The sequence below is a fragment of the Castor canadensis genome, chromosome 14, assembly GCF_047511655.1.
Source record: "Castor canadensis chromosome 14, mCasCan1.hap1v2, whole genome shotgun sequence".
NCBI classification, from domain to species: domain Eukaryota; kingdom Metazoa; phylum Chordata; class Mammalia; order Rodentia; family Castoridae; genus Castor; species Castor canadensis.
The window spans coordinates 92356667-92378333 of record NC_133399.1 but is presented as its reverse complement, the minus strand read 5'-3'; the positions used below and the strand labels follow the sequence as shown (position 1 = coordinate 92378333).

The following is a 21667-nucleotide window of genomic DNA, read 5'->3' as shown; positions in this document are numbered from 1 at the left end:
ATGAGATCATCAGATTCCTGGAATGTCACCCCAATAGAGGACCTCAAGTACTTAAGAAAAACATGATAATATTTATATTTTCTCCCTGATGATGTTATGGGGAGGCAACCGTTTCTTGAGGCCCTACAGGAACAATCTTATAAAGTAGTCTGGCTAGTGGGAATGGGGACAATCTCTGTAGGAAGCAGATGGGCCGCCCAAAATGGAGCCCATAAAAGCACTTCAGTTGTACTCTCAAGAACAAGGGAATGCTGACCAAGCCTTAACCTGGCCTACAGTTAAAACCCCAGTGCAGGGTGTTTGGTATATAGGGAAGGGCTGATTTTGTTGGGAAGGAACAGAAAGTTACAGCATACAGTTGTCAGATCCCTTCAGTATAGCATCAGAAGTTATGATTAATGCCATAGCAAAGGTTCATCCAAACAAGAACTAATACAAAGCACTTTTTTTTTTTTTTGACTGCACTGAGGTTTGATCTCAGGGCCTCACACACTTGCTAGACAGGCGCTCTTACCACTTGAGCCAGTCTGCCAGCCCTTCAAAGCACTTTAAAAGAGGCTGACACCCAATATCCCAAAGGTACAAGTAGGAAAGGGATTACATAATTAGTACTAAAGTACGTAGATGCCTACCTACATACTTGGGATTTACAAGATGGTTTGCTGTGCCTTCAGATCCTCCAGTATTCCCAGCTCTAGATTAAGCAGTTCTGCTCTGCCATCACCCTTCCTTTGTCTGCCTTCAGCAGGAAGAAGTCACAGCAGTCATTGAGCCTTACCCCTTAAGACTGTGCAATGGAATGTTTATACTGAGAAAATCGGAGCCGTGTTTACAGTTATCTTTTGCTGGAAAAAGCCTAGTGAATCTCCAAAACTTCCCTAATCTTGCTCCTCTCCCTTCAAGACTGATGCAAAACAACAGAGTACCAGCTATCAGGTTCCATCAGATAATGATAAAAGCATCTTAAAACTTGGGTTAAGATGGTCTTCCGTCCACAATTTTCTTGTTCTTCCTGGCTTACCAAATATATCTTTTTCCTTACCCCAACAACTTGTCCCTGATTCCTTAGGCCTTTTACAGACAGCAAGTAAACAAATCTGAGTCACCTGTGATACCATCTTCATTTGGATTATTGGTTCAAGAATTCCAAATTAAACTGATGATAATTATTCAAAGTAAAGGCCTGTTGCCTAAAAGAAAACAGTTAATTAACTTAGCATTGCAAATTCAGTTATAAACAGAAAACAGCATCAAAATCACAGACAAATACCCAAAAATAGGAGGTGAATCACAGGGATTTGATCAAGAAACAACATTCCCAGATATATACTGAGAGCCAGAATACATGTATCTCAATCTCCACAATTCAATGACAGATGGTCCTGAATCATTTCAAAAAGTTGATTAATCTGGCTGGGCACTGCTGCTCATGCCTATAATCCTAGCTACTCAGGAGGCAGAGATCAGGAAGATGGTGATTTGAAGCCAGCCCAGTCAAAAAGTTTGCAAGACCCCATCTCAACCAATGGCTGGGCATAATAGTGCACATCTGTTATCTCAGCTACAAAGAAGGATGAGATCAGGAGGATCATGGTTCCAGACTAGCCCAGGAAAAAAGCAAGACCCTATCTCAAAAAAAAAAAAAAAAACCAAAGCATTAATAATAATAATAATAATAATAACAATGAAATGACCAGAGCAAAAAAGTGCTGGAGGCATGGCTCAAGCAACAGAGTGCACGAAGCTTTGAGTTCAAACTCTAGTACCACCAAAAAAGTTTTTGATTAACCTGTATATACATACCAATGTACTCATGGCTGAATAGGCAAGGTAGGGGTATCAAAAAAGCACAGTATTTGTCAAATTACTTAAATGAATTAAAACACATTATGAACTGTTTTCTCAGGAAACTGCAATATAGTTGAAACACAAAAGTAATATAAAAGTTACTGATTAAATACTTAATAAGTATTAAATACTTAATAAGTATAGTATGTTTGTCAAAGTTAGTTTCTTAACTTACATATATTTCCACTCAAAAAGCTTGGAAAATGTTTTAGTAATGTAAAGTATAATTCTTGAATATCTTGAATAGTCTTCTCTGAATAATAGAGCATATAAATTTACTGACCATTTTTGCAAAATTATACCCAAAAGTAATTTATAACATAATTCTATCTCTAAAAAGTAGTTACAACTCCTCATAAATTGAACATGAATTCAAGTATAAAATAACACAAATTTTAAAACTTAAATGCAAGATATTAATATTTAAATTTTTTTAATTAACTTTAACCATTTTCTCTCTTTTTTTAAATGCTAAACACAGATTGGATTATGGGCCTTTGGGGTATATAACAGTTATTGATGAATCTTCTGTTAAGAAGTCATTGAAGTTTTCAAATCTCTGAGTGTAAGGCAACAGCTAGCAAATAATTACAGATTTAAATTATAAATTCTACCAGGTCAATGAGAGATGCTGGAGAATTCACCTGGAGTGCAGTAGTGCAGGTTTATTTCACGTTTCAGCATCTCTCCTTGATGTAGACTGAGGAAGACTAGAACAGTTAAAAAGGTTCTAATCTTAATACATACACTTTAAGCCTATCTGTGGCCTACATGTTAGAGTCATTAAGTCATTGAAATGCATTCTGTCTTCTTTTTCATTTTTCCTTCTGGTTTGTGTGTATGTGTGTGTGTGTGATGCTGTTCTCTTCCATTACATTCTTCTGAAAACAAGAATGAAAACAAGTATAATCAAGGCTGAAACAAGTATAATCAAGGCTGAAAACAAGTATAATCAGCCTTGTGATTAGATTTTAGAACATGACAAGACCAGCAAAAACAACTCAAAACTGAGTGGAAAGTCATGATGAAGAAGTGCAAGTAGCAAGAACAGTAAAGAGACAGCACAAGAAAAACTACCTACTTAGCCCCCATAGGGTCTCCTACCTTAGACACACCACATTTGAAACTATCCTGAGTGTTACATTTTCTCTGTGTGCCTGGAAATGTTAATGCCTGATAAATTTAGTAGACAATTTATTCAATACTAACCTTACTCACTCTTAACTTTCTCAAATCCTAAACAAATTAATCCAAGAAAAGAAAACTATTTCAGCTGGGTGCCGGTGGCTCATGCCTGTAATCCTCCCTAGCTACTTAGGAGGCAGAGATTAGGAGGACTGTGGCTCAAATCCAGGCTTGGCAAATAGTTCACAAGACCCTATCTCAGAAATACCCAACACAAAACAGGGCTGGTGGAGTGGCTCAAGTGGTAGAGTGCCTGCCAAGCATGTGCAAGTTCCTGAGTTCAAATCCCAGAACCACAAAAAAAAAATTTTTTTCAAAGGTAAATTAAGAATAAATTTAAGGATCAAATCTTGACTTTTTAAATTTATTTTTTATTATCATATTATTATTGTACATTGTTGTGACATTTACAAAAGTTCATACAATATATCATAGTTGAATTCACTGCCCCCATCATTCTCCTTTATCCTCCTTTACCTCTCTCCCCTAATTCCTAGAATAGTTTCAACATTTTTTATTTTTCCATTTTCATACATGAGTAAATATTTTTACCACATTTACCCTCTTACACCCTTTTCCTTATATCCTCCCCCCTTCCACTGATACCTACTTCCAGACAGAAGCTGTTTTACCTTCCTGTTCTCCATTTTTGAAAAAAGGCATTTTTTTTGTTTGAGATAGTTATACATGGAGTTTCATTGTGACATTTCCATGTATATATGTATTATAATCTGAATTGGTTTATCCCCTCTATTTTTCTTCTTTCTTAGTCCCCTTCTTATGGTGTCAAATCTTTTTATAATTTTAATTATATTATTGTTGTACTAGGGGTACATTGTGACACTTACAAAAGTGCTTACAACATATCTTAGTTAGATTTACCCCTTCCATCATTCTCCTTTATACCCCTTCCTCCCCTTCCTAGAATAATTTCAACAGTCTCATTTTTCCATTTTCATACATGAGTATAGGGTATTTCTACCATATTCACCCTCCTACAACCTTTTCTTATCCTCCCCCCTCTCACTGGTACCAAAATCAGACAGGACCTATTTTACCTTCCTGTTCTTCATTTTTGAAAAAAGACATTTTTGTATATTTAAGATAGCTCTACAAGGAGTTTCATTATGATATTTCCATGTATGTATGTATTATAACCCAAATTGGTTCTTTCCCTCATTTTTCTCCCTTCTACTCTAGTCACTTTCTTATGGTGTCAAATCTTGATTTAGAGCAAAACTTTAATTTATAATACACTTGAATTTATTAGTATAGCCTATTCAAATTATTGTGCGAACTTTCAATATATAATTAAATCTCTATTTACATAAAATAATGTTCAACTTCAAAACAACTGTGAAAGATTACTTTTTAAAATATAATATTTAAAACCTTTTGAAAGATGGTAAATAATAAAAACCAACATGTATACATTGAAATATCACATTATTTCCACAACAGGATGCTGTCTTATAGTTTATATTCAGTTGGTGTCTTTATCTCTATTACCAAGAAAATATTCTCCTTTAAGACTAATGGTTTTCAGGCTGAGGATGTAGCTCAGTGATAGAGCACTTGCCTAGCATCTGCGAGGCCATGGGTTCAACTTCTAGCACTAGAGAGAGAGAGAGAGACTGAGTCTGTTTTTGCTCAACTCATCATATATTTATTTTTTATAATTATTATCTTTCTAAAATTTTAGGCTAAGAATCATTATTACAGTGACTAAAATAAAACACTCTTAATGTTATAATTCTTATACTTTTTTTACTTTTGTTTTGTTTTGAGACAGGGTCTCACCATGTTGTCCAGGCTAGCAAACTTGCTATGTATACCAGGATGGTCTCGAACTTGTGATCATCCTGTCTCAGCCCCCTGAGAGCTAGAATTACACACATGTACCACCACCCCCACCCCCAGCTTCTTATGCTGTTTTTAAGACGCTAACTATCTGGAGATTTTTGTGGATAAAAATACACTAAGTTCACAAGCTCTATGCATCTCATTACTATACCAGATACTAAAACCATAAGATAAGGATTACTCCTTATCATTTTTGAGAATTTCTGTGTAATGGTTCAATTGTACCACCCTTAAATTTGCAGATTATTTTGCCCAGCTGCTCAAAAATGAGTAATACACTCAAAATAATCACCTCTGAGGCAAGAAGATTCTAAATTCAAACCCAGCCTAGCCTACATAGCAAGAACCTGCCTCAAAAAAACAAAAAAAGGAAATCAACTTTAAATTCATGACTTTGACTTTATTATTTTTTTCCAACCTCTGTAAAAAGTGATCATCTAAACACATTAGAAAACAATGCAGTGCAATGCAGGGCGTGATAGCACACACTAGTAATATCAACACTCAGGAGGCCGAGAGATCAAGAGTTTGAGGCCAGCCTGGGCTACATAGGGATAACCTGTCTCAAACAAACAAGAAAAAAAAATGCAATGTTTATTGTGAGCAGACTTGCTAAAGTACTGACAACTAATGAATGTTCTGCAAATACTTTTATTTTGGCAACAGCCCAAAAGATCAGCTTCTAGAAAATTCAGCCTGATACAATGAAATAATTATCACAATTAGAAAACATAATTTTTCCATTTTGAGGCAAAATATATAGATAAATACTGGATTATATCCCTGGTAAAATGTCTTCATACTAAAATTTCAATAACCTATAAAAATAGATGCTACAATAAAATACAAATTGATCAGACCTTATTCTTTTCAAATATATTCATATAAAATTAGAAATCATTATTTGTAGCATTAAAGGTCTGATTAGCAAATGTGACCCATGTGCACAGGTATGACTGTCCAATCAACAGCCGAACAAAGTATGTCCTTGATTCTAGCCACCATTACAGCTGCAATTACATGGTGAGTTGCAATCCCCCATCCACAACTAGAACATGCCCGGTAACATACGGCGATTCTAAAAGAAACACAACCGCATGTGCCACCTCAATAGTTTCACCAAACCTCCCAAGAGGAATGTTTTTCTTTAAATGTTCTTCTTTCAAGTCCTTAGTCATATCTGTATGAATGAATCCTAAAAGAGAAATGTTTATTCAGTGAAAAGCATAGACACAACAATACCTGCTCAACTTAACTAAAAATAAATTTGTTTCTGAAATTTTGAGATTATTAATAAACCTTGGTTAGGAAATATAAAATTTAACTAAGTCTATAATTTTATTCAGTTTAACTCAATGAACATCTATTGACTCCCAAGTATTTGGTCCAACTCCAAGTGGGGAAAAAAAATAACATGGCAGAATGTAATGGATGGATACAAACCTGAATAAAACAAAATTCCATTCTCCTTGGGCAACCTAAAATTGATGAAGGAAGCAGTCATTTGCACACCCAATTACACTGTAAGGAAATCTGGTGAATACCCTTATAGAGATATAAATAAAATCCCACAAAAATGATTAGTTTTCACTTGAATACGGGTGTAAGAGTGAGATGTAGTATTGAGAGAAGTAAAGTATCTCAAAGGTGGTCACATGAAATAACTTGGCGATTCATTAACATTTGCTATAGCTAAGATAACTGATGTCTGGAAAGCCTAGTATTTCTAATACTTACATAAGGAAAATGGAAAATTATGGTTATATCCAATTCTGATGCGTGTATACACAAAAAATACAAAATTTAACTTGGTATTGGTACATATGCAATAAAGTTTGCAGAGCATATGTTCTAAAATATAAAGTTCTACAATATAAAGTATTACATATTACATTAAGCAACTAATTCTAAATGAATATAGATATAAGCCGGGAATAACTATAGATTTAATAAGAAAATCTTATTTGGCATTGTACAGAAATTAATAACCCTATCAGTCTAGAAACATTAAACTTAATTGCTTTCTATTTGTACAGGGGTAATGCATTGTATTAAATATTTAAGGTCTTATCTACCTAGATTTGATTACAGAAACTAATAAAAGTATTCTCTAAATAAAAATAAAGAAAAAGAAAATCTTATAAGATTAGCCTGAAACATACTAATCTTCATAAAAGCAATAGCAATCAGGAAAAAAATTTAAGTTCAAGGTCCCAAGAAACAGATGGACTTAAAGTCAAGCCCCATGAAGTGAAAGTTCAATGAATAACCTCAAAAATGTATTTTTTCAAATAGGCCATTACCAGGCACAGTGGCTCACGCATCTAATCCTAGCTATTTGGGAGGCTGAGACTAGGCAGATCAAGGTTCAAAGCCCTCCCAAAAACTCTGAGCAGGAAAATCAATGATACATTTTAATCTAAACACACACACGTGCACACACACACACACACATACACACACAAGAAACTACAGTAGAAATGGCTTTTAAGAAAGACCTTGTGAGTTTGGCTTAACAAATTCCAGGCTCAATTTGTAAGTGGCTCTTACGGTCTTTTCTCAAAGGCAGTATTTTGTAGTAAAAAGACCACTGGATTAAGATACATTAAACTAGATTATTCTGTTCCCTGATCCACTAATACTATCAAAGCTATGACCTGAGGAAAATAATGCACTATCTAAAACTGTACAGCTGTTTCTGTATTATAAAATGAAGTAGATTAAAAATGATAGATCTCTAAGGTTTCTTTCTTTTAGCTCTACAACACCAATTTGAATATAAAATGTTTGCCTCATTAAGTAGTCTTCATAACTTCCTAATTCTACTTAAAATTTAGGAAAGAGAGCTTCCCTCAAAGGGCCCTCTGTTCTTACACTGGTAGATGCATTGAGATTAGAATAGTTGTAATTCAAAAAGTGCTGATGATAATCTGGGTTTTCACCCATGCAGTGCTGAGAGGAACTGATCTATCTGCCCTGCTTCTAGGTGGATGTTAGTTGTGATGTGTTTGTCCCTTTGGAGACAAAGAATAAGGCTACATACCTGTGAGAGGCTAGTGGAAAGTAGCCCCTGGAAAAAAGCAGATCTAGAACAAGGCATGAGGTACTGAAGGCAAGCCTTAAGTAGAGAGACAAATTCAAGGACAGTCCCAATAAGATGGAAAGATGACCTCCACTTCACAGATTGTGGGCTATGAGGAACAGCCCTATCCTCTAAAAATAACCAATTGAGCAAGCTATATGGAATATCTAATAGCTAATATCTTGAAGCTTTTAATAAGGTCTTGTTAACCTTATAGCCTGTATAGCCTAGATTCAGGTCTACAAATCAAAGATAAGATCTATGCTCATGTTAGGCAAGATATGTAAAAGAGAAAATGGTATCCTCTGGGTCCAGTATGATTACAAGAAGGCCAGAACTGGGATCATGATGTTCAGCCACCCACTTCATAGGATATTCTCCCTTCACTGCTCAATCTTGGAAGAGGATGTTATTTGGTCAGAAGAAGCTTACCACAGTCTCTCCCAGACCTACAAACAGATACCTGGAATGAAAAATCTCATGGAACAGATGCTAGCCACCACCGAACTCTGTAATGAAAGTCTAGAAGTAACGTGGATAGGAGAGGTCAAGGTGAAAGGAAGCAAAAAGTTCACCCATATAACTGCTTTTTCCTCTTAGATTATGTTTAATATGGAAAACAAAAATATGCCCAAAGAGCCCTGATGCTTTTTTTAAAATAAATTTTATCTTTTCAAGCAATTTTGGGTTTACACAAAAAGCTTCTATATACCACCCTTATCAACACCCCCGCACACATATACACTTTCCCCTACTTTTAACATCTTGCCTTAGTATGGTATGTTATACTAATGAACCAGTATAGAAACCTTATTAAGTAAAATCCATGGTTTATATGAAGGTTCACTCTTAAGATAGTGCAGGTTTATGTGTTTGGATAAATGCATAATGTCATGTGATCAATCATTACAGTATTGTACAAAATAGCTTTTCTGCCCTAATCTATCTGCAGTTTTTCAAAACTCATACATCTGTCCCAGTTCATCAGAAATTAAATGACAATGTGAAACTAGTTTCTAATGATAACTTACTCTGGGCTTTACCAAATGTCAATGTTATTTTATACCACATAATCCTCATTTATAAATATATTCACAACCCAAGGTAGTACGTATACACAAACTTTTGGATTCTACAACATATATCATAGGCCAGAGGAGAAAGGGTAGTGGTCCTTTACATACCACATACCCATCATTATGCTTGTGCTACTTTCCAGTTCCTGTTTTCTCTCCTTGACCCCCAAATACTCTTTGCCTTGTCATTCTTTCACTTTATTGGCAAAGTTCTGGAAATTCTGCTCTGTTTCTTCCTCTACATATTTATATTTTGACAATGACTTTAAAGCCAGGCTCTAAAAATTATAAACTAACAGTTTATAATTATAAACCAACAAACGATGCATTACTTTATTGGATGCTTAGAGTGTCCAGCTGGCTACAAAGCTATCACTCCTTAAGTAAAAAAATAGATAAGTGTGGACTTCAGTTTTATATATATATAAAGCTAAACTTTTAAAAAAATTAAGAGATAACAGAAATGGCATGTATTCAACCAACTTAGAACAAGGACACTTCTATTTTAGTACCATATATACACACACCCTACACTCTTTTTGTCTTTTTTGTGGCACAAAGGATCAAAGCCAAGGCCTTACGCATACTGGGTAAGTACTCCACCCCTGGGCCACACCTCCTATGCCACTTTTTAAATATGAACTCTTTAGTAAGAGGGAAGCTCTTGCTCATAAAAACAACTTCTCTTATCCAATGACAACTTCTTTTGATAAACTCTGATATCAAAATATATATGAATATATTTCATTTATCCAAGCAGTGTAAGTGGCAACATCTCATTTCTATATTACTAGGTTACTACCTTAGTTTTCAACTTTTTTATATATAACAGAGACTTTACATTTAAGTAAGATACCAGAAGTTTAGTCTATCATCAGTACAAGTTGAATGTCTTTATCTGAAATACTTGGGGCTAGAAGAGATTCAATTTTTTAAATTTTGGAATATTTACATATGTATAAGACATCTTTAGGGATGGGTCCCAAATCTGAACATGAAATTTATTTATATATTTACATACCTTATAAACATAGCTGGAAAGTAATTTATAAAAGGTGTTGGTGTACCTGCATTTTGACTGCAACCTACTACCTAAAGTCTTGTGTGGAATATTCCACTGTGGCATCATGTCAGCATGCAAAACATTTCAAATTTTGAAGCATCTCAGATTTTGGATTTTCAGACAAGGATACTCAATCTGTGTTACCAATTGTGGAATGTGGCACTGTTTAATACACCTGCTGGTTCAGATGTCTATTCTCTACATTTCTAGGACCTGGGAAGAACTAAAACAATCCTAGACACTTATATAAGGAAGAAGAAATAAGAATCTTAGTAAGTGGAAAACACGAAAGCTCTCCAACTTAACATTAAAAAATAACAAAACAGCTGGAGATGTGGCTCAAGTGGCATAACACCTGCCTTGCAAGGAAGAAGCTCTGAGTTCAAACCCATTACTGCTTTAAAAAGAAAAAAAAAAAAACAGCAGGGCATGATGGCACACACCTGCAATCCTAGCACTCAGGAGGCTGAAGCATAAGGATTAAGAGTTTGAGAACAGCAAAACCCTATCTCAAAAATTCAAAAACAAAGTACCCTACCTATAAATTCAATGCTTCACTATTTGTCAAAATTAAAAATACATATACCCTTCAAGTTTTGACAGTTCAAATCCCAGGACTACACTCTTATACTTACAAATGTGAAAAATAAATTATATACAATTATTGTCATTACATCATTAATTATAACAGAAAAAGATCAGAAAGAACCTAAATGCCCATCAACAGGCAATAGGTAAGGGCCAATGGAATGGCTCATGTGGAAGAGTGCCTGCCTAGCAAGTATAAAGCTCTGAGTTCAAACCCCAATACCATGCAAAAAAATAAGACAAACAAAGAGGCAATAGGTTAAATGTTAGGTATAACCCTACAACAAACATTTTAGAATATAACTAATTTAAAACTGCTATGTTTTAGTTTACCCATCTAATTCAGCAGCAGTTACTAAATATCAAATACATTGAAATGTCCAGAATAGTCAAATGTATAGACAATAGTTTAGAAGGGCTAGAAGCAAAGCTCAAGTCATAGATTACTTGCCAACAAAGAGCAAAGCCCTGAGTTCAAAACCCAGTACCACCCCCCCAAAAAAGGGAAGTAGTTCTATATGGAATGAAATACATTCATTCGTAAGATTTTATTATTCTATGAATAAAACAAGGTGTTATAATGTGATCAGTATAATGCAATTTGCATTTTTATACAAAACATACACTTTATTGGCTTATATATAAAATACAGAAGAGACTAGTTGATGGTGGTCTATTTTAAGAAGAAACTGGATTACTCTCTGCCCTTTTTGTACTTCTAAATATTGTAAAATATGTATGTGTTTGCTACTTTAAAAATATATATTTTTTAAAACACAGGAAGCATAAGTAGGAGGATCGTGATCCATGCTGACCTGGGCAAAAAAAAAGAAAAGTGAGATCCTATCTGAAAAACAACTAAAGCAAAAAGAGCTGGGGTGTGGCTCAAGTGGTAGAGCACCTACCTAGCAAGTATTTACTGAGTTTAAACCACAGTACTGCCAAAAAAAAAAAAATCTGGTGAGGAATCTCACCATAGAATTAATTAATCCATAGAATTTTATTATTTCTATTTGTACTTTGTTTCTGATCAATGAAGCACATTCATACTATGAAACCCACTAGATACATGTATACAGTCAACATAGTATAATAGAGGTCATCTATTAAAAAGCCACATTTTTAGCAATAGGTATAAAATAGTACTGAAAAGTAAGCTCTTTAAAAAAATGCTTGAACTGGAGGTGTGGCTCAAGCAGTAGTGAGCCTCCTTTGCAAGCACAAAGCCCTGAGTTCAAACTTCAGTCCCACAAAAAGAAAAAAAACTATACCACACTTCCCTAACACTCTCATAACTTCCACTATACAGTTGTTCCAGTACCTTGACAACTAATTCATTCTAAAAATTAAACTTTCCCTCTTCAGCATTTCCACAGTATGATATCCACCTCTATTTTACATTCACTACATAACATTGCAATTATTTGTTTATATGTCCAACTTTCCCACTATGGTCAGCTCCTTGTGGCAGAAATATTTTATTATTTTTATAACTGCAGTATCTAGCATAGTCCTTGCACATAGGAAGACACTCCAGGAGGCTTGCTGCATGAGTTAATGTGAATTATCCTGAAACTACTCAGCTTATAACTCATCATGAACTAGATTTAACTCTTCATTGCCCACACTATACTATCCCAATCCTAGAAAGAGAGAAAAGTAAACACATGCTGTTTCAAACCACAAACAATTCATACCGTAGATGGCTAATCTCAGCCAACACTAAAACTGACTTATTTGCATCAACATACACAATAGAAAGCAATGACTAGATAATGACAATGCAGCTTTTATATTGTTTTTGCTTTTTGTTAAAAAATGGGTGCCTCTAAACTATGGTTGTTTATCAAGTATTTCAGGAGAGACTATTATCAGGAGCTAGTCTCTGTGCCTATATAATGAACTGGGATGAAGGCACATTCTGGAGCAAAAGAGTTAACAGGAAACTGATAAATCTCTGATATTTGCTGCCTCAACATGATTGCTAAATAAAACACCAACTGTAGCCATGCATGGTGGCTCATGCCTGTAATCCAGAGATCAAGATTGAGGTTTGAGGCTAGCCAGGCAAAAAGTTCATGAGACCCTCCCCTAAACCAATAAAAAGCTGGGCGTAGTGGCTCCCACTTGTCATCCCAGCTACGTGGGAAGCATAAATAAGAGGATCATGATCAAGGCCAGCCTGGGCATAAGCACAAGACCTTATGTGAAAATAACTAGAGCAAAAAAGGCTGGGGACATGGCTCAACTGATAGAGCACCTGTTTAGCAAACACAAGGCCCTAAGTTTAAACCCCAGTAACACCAAAAAAATACCCAAACAAACAAACACAACACTAATTCTAGATTCCCAGCTGGAGCCATAAGGACTTGAAGAGAAGGGTGGCAAAGGTTTACTGCAGTCCACTCTTTCTCACAGACAGCCAGTGACCCAAAATGGGGTCTTTTTAACACAGGTGACTAATTTGTAAATACCTGTAGTGAACTAAGACAGAAATTCCATGTCTAACTGGCAGATGTATATGAAAACATTTTATTCAAAAGTCAAGCAAATCCCTAACAAAAATTTCTAGCAGCCCTGCTAATGAATGATAATGCAAATTTGAGTTTTAGCACCTTTTTAGCACCCTCTTCATAAACCCCGGCAATTTTATCAACTAGTAACTTGACAAAAGGCAAATAATATAAAAGTAAAATTTAGCCAAAAAAACAAACAACAAAAAAAAGTTAGAAAATTGGAAAAGTTCCAGATAGTTAGATAGAGCACAGTAGCAAAAGGATGAAAACACCTAAATTTTTTTTTTCTTGGTACTTGTTTTATTTCTTTTGTTTTGTTTTGGTTTTGTTGTTGTTTTTTATTCATCTATTCATGTGTGCATACAATGTTTGGGCCATTTCTCCCCCTACTCCCTCTTCCTCCCCTCCCTACCCCCCCTTTCCAGGCAGAACCTGTTCTACCCTTATCTCTAATTTTGTTGAAGAGAAAGTATAAGCAATAATAAGAAAGACAAAGCATTTTTGCTAGTTGAGATAAGGATAGCTATTCAGAGAAATTCCTAGCATTGCTTCCATGTACAAATGTGTCACAACCCAAGTTGATTCATCTCAAACTGACCTTTTCACTAGTTCCTGATCCCCTTCTCATACTGACCTCTGTCACTTTAGAAAACACCTAAATCTTGAAATGATTATGAAGAAAATTTTACAGGGCATTATTTTTAAGCTTTTCATAAACTGGCAGTGTAAACTTTGCAAGTCACTCTGAATCCTAGGTCACCGTTTTCTAAACTAAAAAACAATTACTGGGATAAATGATCTCCAAGGTCCTCTTTACCTTAAGTTATTCCATAATTAAGGCAAAATTTTTAATGAAAGATTTGATCTAAAATATGAAATACATGGGATCTTTTTCTAGTCACCAGTTCATTACTTGATTCTTTTCATAATCATTTTAGGCCATGCTGCCCAAACATCAATTAATGACTACCAATGAATGGAGAAATTAGTTTCTTTTTCTATAAAACAAATCATAATCAATAAAGTTATTTTAGTAAAAGGTTTTCACTGACCTGGTGCAACTACATTCACTCTAATCTTCTTCCTTGCCACCTCTTTAGCAAGCGCACGTGAAAATCCAACTAATCCTCCTTTACTGGCACTGTACACAGTCTGACCAGAATTGCCTTTTAAACCAACAATACTGCCTACAAGAAAAAACGAAATATAAGTGAATTTAAATCAATCAATGGGATTATTTGAAAATTCAGATAATATATAGTTATAAACAAAAAAGTAAAATTCATTTTACCGTATCCTTATTACTTTGAGTAGTAAAAGTAGCCTGCTCCAGACAAATACAGAAAACAGGATCTGAAAGAAGTTGATGTAAAACCAAGAGTGCCAAGAAAGAGGCTAAGTGGCAGGGACTAGTCTTAGTTTGTGGTTCAAGTGGTAGAGCACCTATCTATCAAGCCTGGGGTCCTGAGTTCAATCTCCAGTAATGCCAAAATAAATAAATAAATAAAAGAGACCCATTCTAACCTCTGACTAGGTCAGATATAATAAAATTTCTGTGGCTTATAATGACTTCCAGCAGGAAGAAACTGAAGCCAGAAAAAGTAAAGGATGATTAATTTTATGATTTTATAACCACAGACATAAGGAACTATTCACTTTCATCTAAAAGATTATAGTTCATTTGAAGATAAAGCTCACTAAATTTGAACTATTGTCAATCTAAACTGGTGAAGCTTCAATTACAAACTTTCCATAAAAGTGTAAATTTGCTACTTTCAGTGATATAATTTCTACTGCCTGCTAAAGATACATGTGACTTCATTTAATGAATATGCAAAAAAATTTATAATTCAAATATCAACCTCAGGCAAATAAATGTTTGCAAAACAGAAGTGAGGAAGTAATTTTCAGCACCACTAATCTATACTTGTAAAACTGAGCAACAGCTTCACAAAATTTTTAAAGTAATTTTACTTTAGGAAAAAAATTCCACTTTTTTATTACAGTCAAGCCCAATATTAAAATATTTCCCTACATTATACAGTCATGTATCACTTAATGATGGCAACACATACTGAGAAGCACATTATTGGGTGATTCACAGTTGCGAGGCATCATAGAATATATTTAACATAAACCTAGATGACATACTGCTACACCTAAGCTATATGGTATAGCCTTTTGTTCCTACCCTACAAACCTGTACAACATATTACTGTACTCAATACTGGAGGCAACTGTAAAGCAATGTTAAGTATTTGTATATGTAAACATACATAAACATAGAAAGGACACAGTAAAAATATGAGGCAATAGGAATTGTTCATCTTCATTGTAATTATGGGGCCTTTGTAATATATGTGGTCCTTCAATGACTGGAACATTGTTATGGGGCACAAGACTGTATATTGTATGCCAGCTAAGGACAAAGGAAGAAAATTGTGATGCATGGAAAGAAAACATCAGGCCATGAAAATGCAGATGTATAGTAAAAGGGGTATTTGGGAGAAAGAGGAATAGAGAGTCAAAAAAGAAAGAAAATTATAGGCATGGAAAAAAGGCCAAACAGGAAGCTTTAGTAGTTTTGGCTCCTGCCACACACTATTAAGTTCATCTGGTCAAAAAGTGAGAACTTCTGAAATATCAGAAGTAGTTTAAAGTAGCGCTTTTTGTAATAAGCTTCTCTTAATGTAAAATAAGTAAAAAGTAAAACATTACTTTTAGCAAGATTGTAGAAGTTTTGCATACATTTCAATGATTAACTTGGTTTTTTGAAATATATCTAAAAAAAGAGGTATTTTAGAGTTTAAAAATATATTCCATGATACCAAATTATAGATATAGACCTATGTGCCAGTGTATGAGAACCCAAAATCTTTATCTGGCTGTGTTAGAAGGCAAGGGTCAACTCATTCACTAATCCCGTCCAATAGAAAACTGACCTCTCACATGGGTTATTTACTTTAATGGAGCAGCATCCACTTTTGTGGCCTTTTAAGATACTATCACTGAAAAATAAAAAGCAGGTACATGCTACTATTTTCAAATCACTAAACTGAAGTAAAATTTCCAGTCATTTTGCATTTTAAGTTCTACATCCATCAACTTCAGTTAATCTTCCCCATGGTTCGATGAAGTGAAGAGTAAAGGTTACTTAGCTCTAAAAAAGTAGTTTTAGTTTCCTTTAAATGTCTGTGCTAGATATACAGGGGCTCCTGCAACTGCTACCATTATTATTTAGCCCCGCTGTCTACAAGTTTTAATTATTTGTCCATATTTTTTAAATTAGGTTTCACATAAAAATTGGAATGCCCAACTTACTTAAAATATCAAAGTTGTTGGCAAAATTAAGACCACATTCATGCACAGAAACAATCTACTGGATCTATGCACCGGTGGCCTCCCCCATTTCATACAGCCTCTGGACACTGAATCTAGGTATCTTTTGTCATGTGTCACGACTTATGGTGACATTTTCCAGACAAGTGTTCCACCACTTGAGTTATACATCCAGCCCTTCTGTCATTTTCTAACACATGCTGATGTCAGTGTCATTCATTTAATACCTACCTGACCCCTCTAGAGATACGAATTTGTGACTCCTATTTTATCCATTGATTAAATCCTTTTTTCCACAGACAATACAAAATTTGTCCAGTTTTACAAGTAAGCTACAAATTAGTGGATTGAATGCTTTTATGGTGCAATGGGATAATTACAAACTCACAAAGATGAAAACTCACCTACGTTAACAATAGACCCTCTCTGTTGTTGAATCATAGTCCTCAAGGCAGCTTTACATGTCAGCATGGAGCCCAAGAGGTTTGTATGAAGCTGCGATATCATATCTTCAGTTTTTGTTCTTACTAAAAGACTATCCCTTCAAAAATAAACAGCATGTGAGTTAATAACTAGATAAAACAAATAAAAAGTCAAAACATATGTAACATTTTGGTTAAAAGAAGAGTGTAAGAAGGGCTTTATATCTGAGTTAGAATACCAGGAGAATCTCATTTTGAACTTGACTTGGGAACCACTAGAATAACTGGTGAGCCAGAAAGGATCCACTTGGAAGGCAGATTCCTATTCACTCTTTGCTAGAGTGGCAAGTATTCCTAACTGCTAAAAGTAGTATCATATAGCCACAATATTTTGAATGGCCTGAGGAACTGCCATTTTTCCCTTGTTTAACAAGACATTTGGTATGTTATTCTAAATATTTCTCCTAAATTCATCTTTTAAATATAATATCTACCCTATGACTCCATTAGTATTAATTTTTACATTGGCATGATGAGGGAACTCTGAACAGTGGTTTCCTGTAAGGAAGTTTTAATTGAGAAGAAACTGACCACGTCTTCTGGAGTGCTGGAAATGTTCCATAGCTTAACATTGGTAATGATTACAATGTTAAATTATCAAACTATAAAAGAAAACAATATGTGAATTGACAATGTTTTAAAATACCTACTTTTTCTTTCAGTTAGATATAAAACAGCTTAATACATTAGCTCATATTAATCAAAGACCCCTGTTAGGAAAAAAAGTAAAAAAAAAAAGTTAGAAATTTACTTAAATCCGTGAACCAACCTGTTAACACCAGCTGCATTTACCAAGAAATTTATTTGACCTAAATGTTTCTCCATCTCTTCAAATGTATTTTGAACATCATGTTCTTTAGAAACATCACAGCTAAGTGCCAAATGATTCCCTACAAAACAAAGTTAAATTACTTATAAAGTACACCTTGAATTTTGAATTTATTCAATATTCACTTGTTACGCAACCACTATGTGGTAGGCTGTGTTAAACCTAGAGACAAATGATAAGTGTATCACGTGTCCTGATCCCTTGGTCTTAACTAATGAAACTGGAGTGGGAGTGGATGGGGAAACAAGAAGAAGTAAAGTAACATTAAAGAAAGCTAATTTTTAAGGTTTTTGGTTGTCTAGGTGGAGTGGGGCATATAGTTCCATTTACTTGGAATGCAGAAGCAGGAGGCTTACTGGAGCCCTGTCTGGGGAGGGAGGGAAGGAGGCAAAGAGGGAGGGAGAGGGGAAGAAAAGAAGACTTAAAATCTTTTAAATTAAGCCAGGCACTGGTGGCTCACGCCTATAATCCTAGCTACTCAGGAGGCAGAGATCAGGAGGCTTGTGGTTCAAAGCCAGTCCCAGTAAATAGTTGGTAAGACCCTATCTTAAAAAACCCCTCACAAAAATAGGGCTGGTGGAGTGGCTTAAGGTGAAGGCCCTGAGTTCAAGTTCCAGTACCACAAAAAAGAATCTTAATAAAAACCTTTGTTTTTATTTTTTAAAATGGGGGCCCCTTTTCGTATTTATAATAATTTGTAGGATTCATATAATAATACTTATAGCTTTGACACTGAACCCATGCTACCCAACTCAACAGTTTTAAGGGGTTTGTATTCCTTTTTTATGAAATTTATGTCTAATTCTCTTACATTGAATTGGCTTATTTGACCCTGAAAATGAGCTCCAGAGTTTCTTTTTTTATTCAATATTAGAAATACACTACTGCACATATAATACAATGACTATTATTCAAGTCTGACCATCAGGAGAGATGAGACAACAGGGGAATCTTTTTTTTTAAAGCTAAAACTAAACGCTACATGCAAAAAAATTTTTTTCTACTAAAAACAACTGGTACCTCTCAAAAATGTCCACTTTTAAAAAAAAAATGTTTAAATGCCACAGTGCCTGTGATCCTAGCACTGGGGAGGTTGAGGCAGGAGGATCTCAAATTCAAGACCACATTGGCTTACACAGCAACCCTGTCTTGAGAAAGCGACAGAGAAGGATACAAATGGAGCACAACTTCTCCTGAATGCATGTTGCTGTAATAACAATCATAAAGGAAAACAATTTTTTGTGGCTCAAGTGGTAGAGCACCTGCCTAGCAAGCATGAGGCCCTGAGTTCAAACCCCAGTACCACACACACACACACATACAGAAGAAATCAGGTACATCTATACTCTAAAATGTAGAATTTAGGGGCAAGAGACTGGGGTTTGAACTCAGGTCCTTGAGTTTGCAAGGTGGGTGCTCTATCAGTTGAACCACGCCTCCAGTCTATTTTGCTCCAGTTTTTTGGAGATGGGGTGTCTCGAATTACTTGCCCAGGCTGATTCAAACAGCAATCCTCCCAAGTACCTAGTATTACAAGCATGAACCACCAGTGCGTGGCTAGAATTATTCTAAAGCTGAAACAATAGCCTATTTTCTGCCTGACCTTGCCAAATAGGTTTACACTAACATTATCTCCTCAAGCCTTTGGAAACAGTAATATTTTATCAAAGAAAACCAATCACTCATGGAACACATGATTTAAGGAAGTGAAATGCCCGACAATATCACCTGTGTCTCACTCTGGGATTTCTTGGTGGGTCCACAACTAACCCTTTAAAAGTGTTTTGGTTCTGTTTGTGGTACTGGAGACTGCATCCAGGGCCTAAAGCTTAGGAGGCAATCACTTAGCACTTGATCTAAACCCCCAGGTCATTTGTTGTTTTGTTTATGAGGGTCTAACATTGCCTGGGCTGGCCTCTAACTTTCAGTTCTCCTGTCTCTGCCTCCCTAGTAGCTGAGATTACAGGCGTGCACTATAATGGTGGCTTAAGTAACCAGGTAGGGAGCACTTTTTCCTTCCTGTCAGAATGGCAATGAATAGGAGCTGCCAGAAGCATTCACTGAAATTCTCGAGTTTGTAACTTTAGAGAGTTCAATTATTTCCCCAAACCATGGAAACAATGGGGCTGAAGTGGTGATACCAAACCAATCAGTAACGTTACTTTAAAGGTAAGAGGTATCACCAGAAGAGCGCACGTCTGCAACCCCAGCACTTAAGAGGCAGGGACTAGAGGATTGTGTGTTCAAAACCAACCCAGGCTACAACGGTGAGACCTGTCTCAAAATATAAAAGTAATAGACATAAGATAAACCCCCCTCCCAGGGCTCTATTTTTCCCAGTGCCTGAAAGGAAATGACGTGTATTTTTCCTCCATTCTAGTAATTAAATAGCACCCTATTATCTCTCAAGCCTCCTATATCCTTCTACCATCAAAACTTAAATTTGCAAAATAATGACTAATCCCTTATTAATAATCAGGGGAAAACATGAAGTTGGAATGTAATAAAAGGGATTTGGTAAAACAATTGAGTTAAAACTAGCAAAAACCCTTGGTCCTTCTTATTGTTTATCCTCTCTCTTCAACAAAACTAGACATAAGAACAAAACAGTTTCTGCTTGGAAGCGAGGGGGTGGGGGGACAGGAGGGGGGCGGGGGGGAGGGGGGAAGGGAGGCGGCGGGGGGAAGGGGAGAGTAATGACCAAAACGTTGTATGTACATATGAATAAAAGAAATTTTTTTAAATTGAGTTATTTACAAAATGTACCAGAACAAATTAACAATGTATTGAAGTGGTTAATGGATGCAGCAGCGCAAGCCAGATCCATTTATCTTTTGATTGGTATTCAGAAGGGTTTCCCTTTGGAACCCCGCTTTGTGCCTTCGCACCGGGCAGGGACAGTCCTCAGCAGCAGCCCCTGACCCCTGGTCAGACAGGGCGCCCGGGCCCGCGCCCTTTTTCCTACATACAAAGTTAACCACGGCGTGGTCGGCTCTCTCCTGCCAGATGCCAAGTCACAGCAGCTCCTCTGGGTTAGCACCAGGTGCAGGGAGGTGGCCTGACAGGCCGCCCCGGGGCAGGTTCTGCCCACGATCCACGCCGGGCCTCCGGGCCGCGCCCACAGGACTTGCATGTCTCCACCAGGCGTGGGGCAGCGGCCTCAAAGTTGCACAAATCCAGATCGCTACCTACCGCCGAGCTCACCGGCGGCGGCTTTGGCCACGTCCAGATTCCTGGCGATGATCGCCAGTCGGTAGCCTTTCTGGGCCATTAACTGGGCTACTGCCTTGCCAATACCCCGGGAGCCTCCAAAAATAGCACAGACTTTGTTCATCTTGGACCTGGGTCGCAATTCAAAGAAAAGAAGGCTAGGGGAAGCTTTCTCTTTCCAGGTTCTCTCGCTTTTAACCAATCTCAGCTTCAAACACACAAAACCCAAATCGCTGCAGAGAGACCCCGGCCGACACTCGTCCAGCCGCCGGTCCCGAAGATGACAGAAGCAGGGGCCACGAGTAAAACGTCAGCACGTCGACGCCAGCACGCAGGATTCACCGTCTTCGGCGCTTGACGTCAGCATGCACAGACTCCCCACTGCGGCGCTCTGGAACCGAGAGAGCTCGGTTGCTGGAGGACGGGCTTTGAGCTGTTTTGTTGCATTCTGGGAATTGTAGTCTTTACTCAGACAGGCATGGGACCTGAGCGCATGCGCAGTGAGAGATACCCGCGCTCTAGAGGATTCCTGTTTTTATCCTGGGACGTGGTGGACGTGATTTTAGCTCAGGTGCCTAGTCATCCT

General features: G+C 36.5%; 1 protein-coding gene across 2 annotated transcripts; it reads right to left on the bottom strand.

Annotated features, from left to right (window-relative positions):
- Positions 1-3383: 3383 nt before the first annotated feature.
- Cbr4 (carbonyl reductase 4) lies at positions 3384-21411 on the bottom strand. Of its 2 annotated transcripts, XM_074055022.1 has the most exons (6): positions 21064-21411; positions 17812-17932; positions 16965-17101; positions 14274-14408; positions 6340-6374; positions 5926-6091 (listed from the first exon to the last, which is right to left on the bottom strand). In XM_074055022.1, the coding sequence occupies exons 1-6, from the start codon at positions 21203-21205 to the stop codon at positions 6071-6073; spliced, it is 591 nt and encodes a 196-aa protein (XP_073911123.1). In that variant the 5' UTR covers positions 21206-21411; the 3' UTR covers positions 5926-6070. The 2 variants fall into 2 exon arrangements, with proteins under 2 accessions (XP_020012291.2, XP_073911123.1); XM_020156702.2 differs by lacking the exon at positions 6340-6374 and having other exon boundaries at positions 3384-6091; positions 21064-21407.
- Positions 21412-21667: the final 256 nt, after the last annotated feature.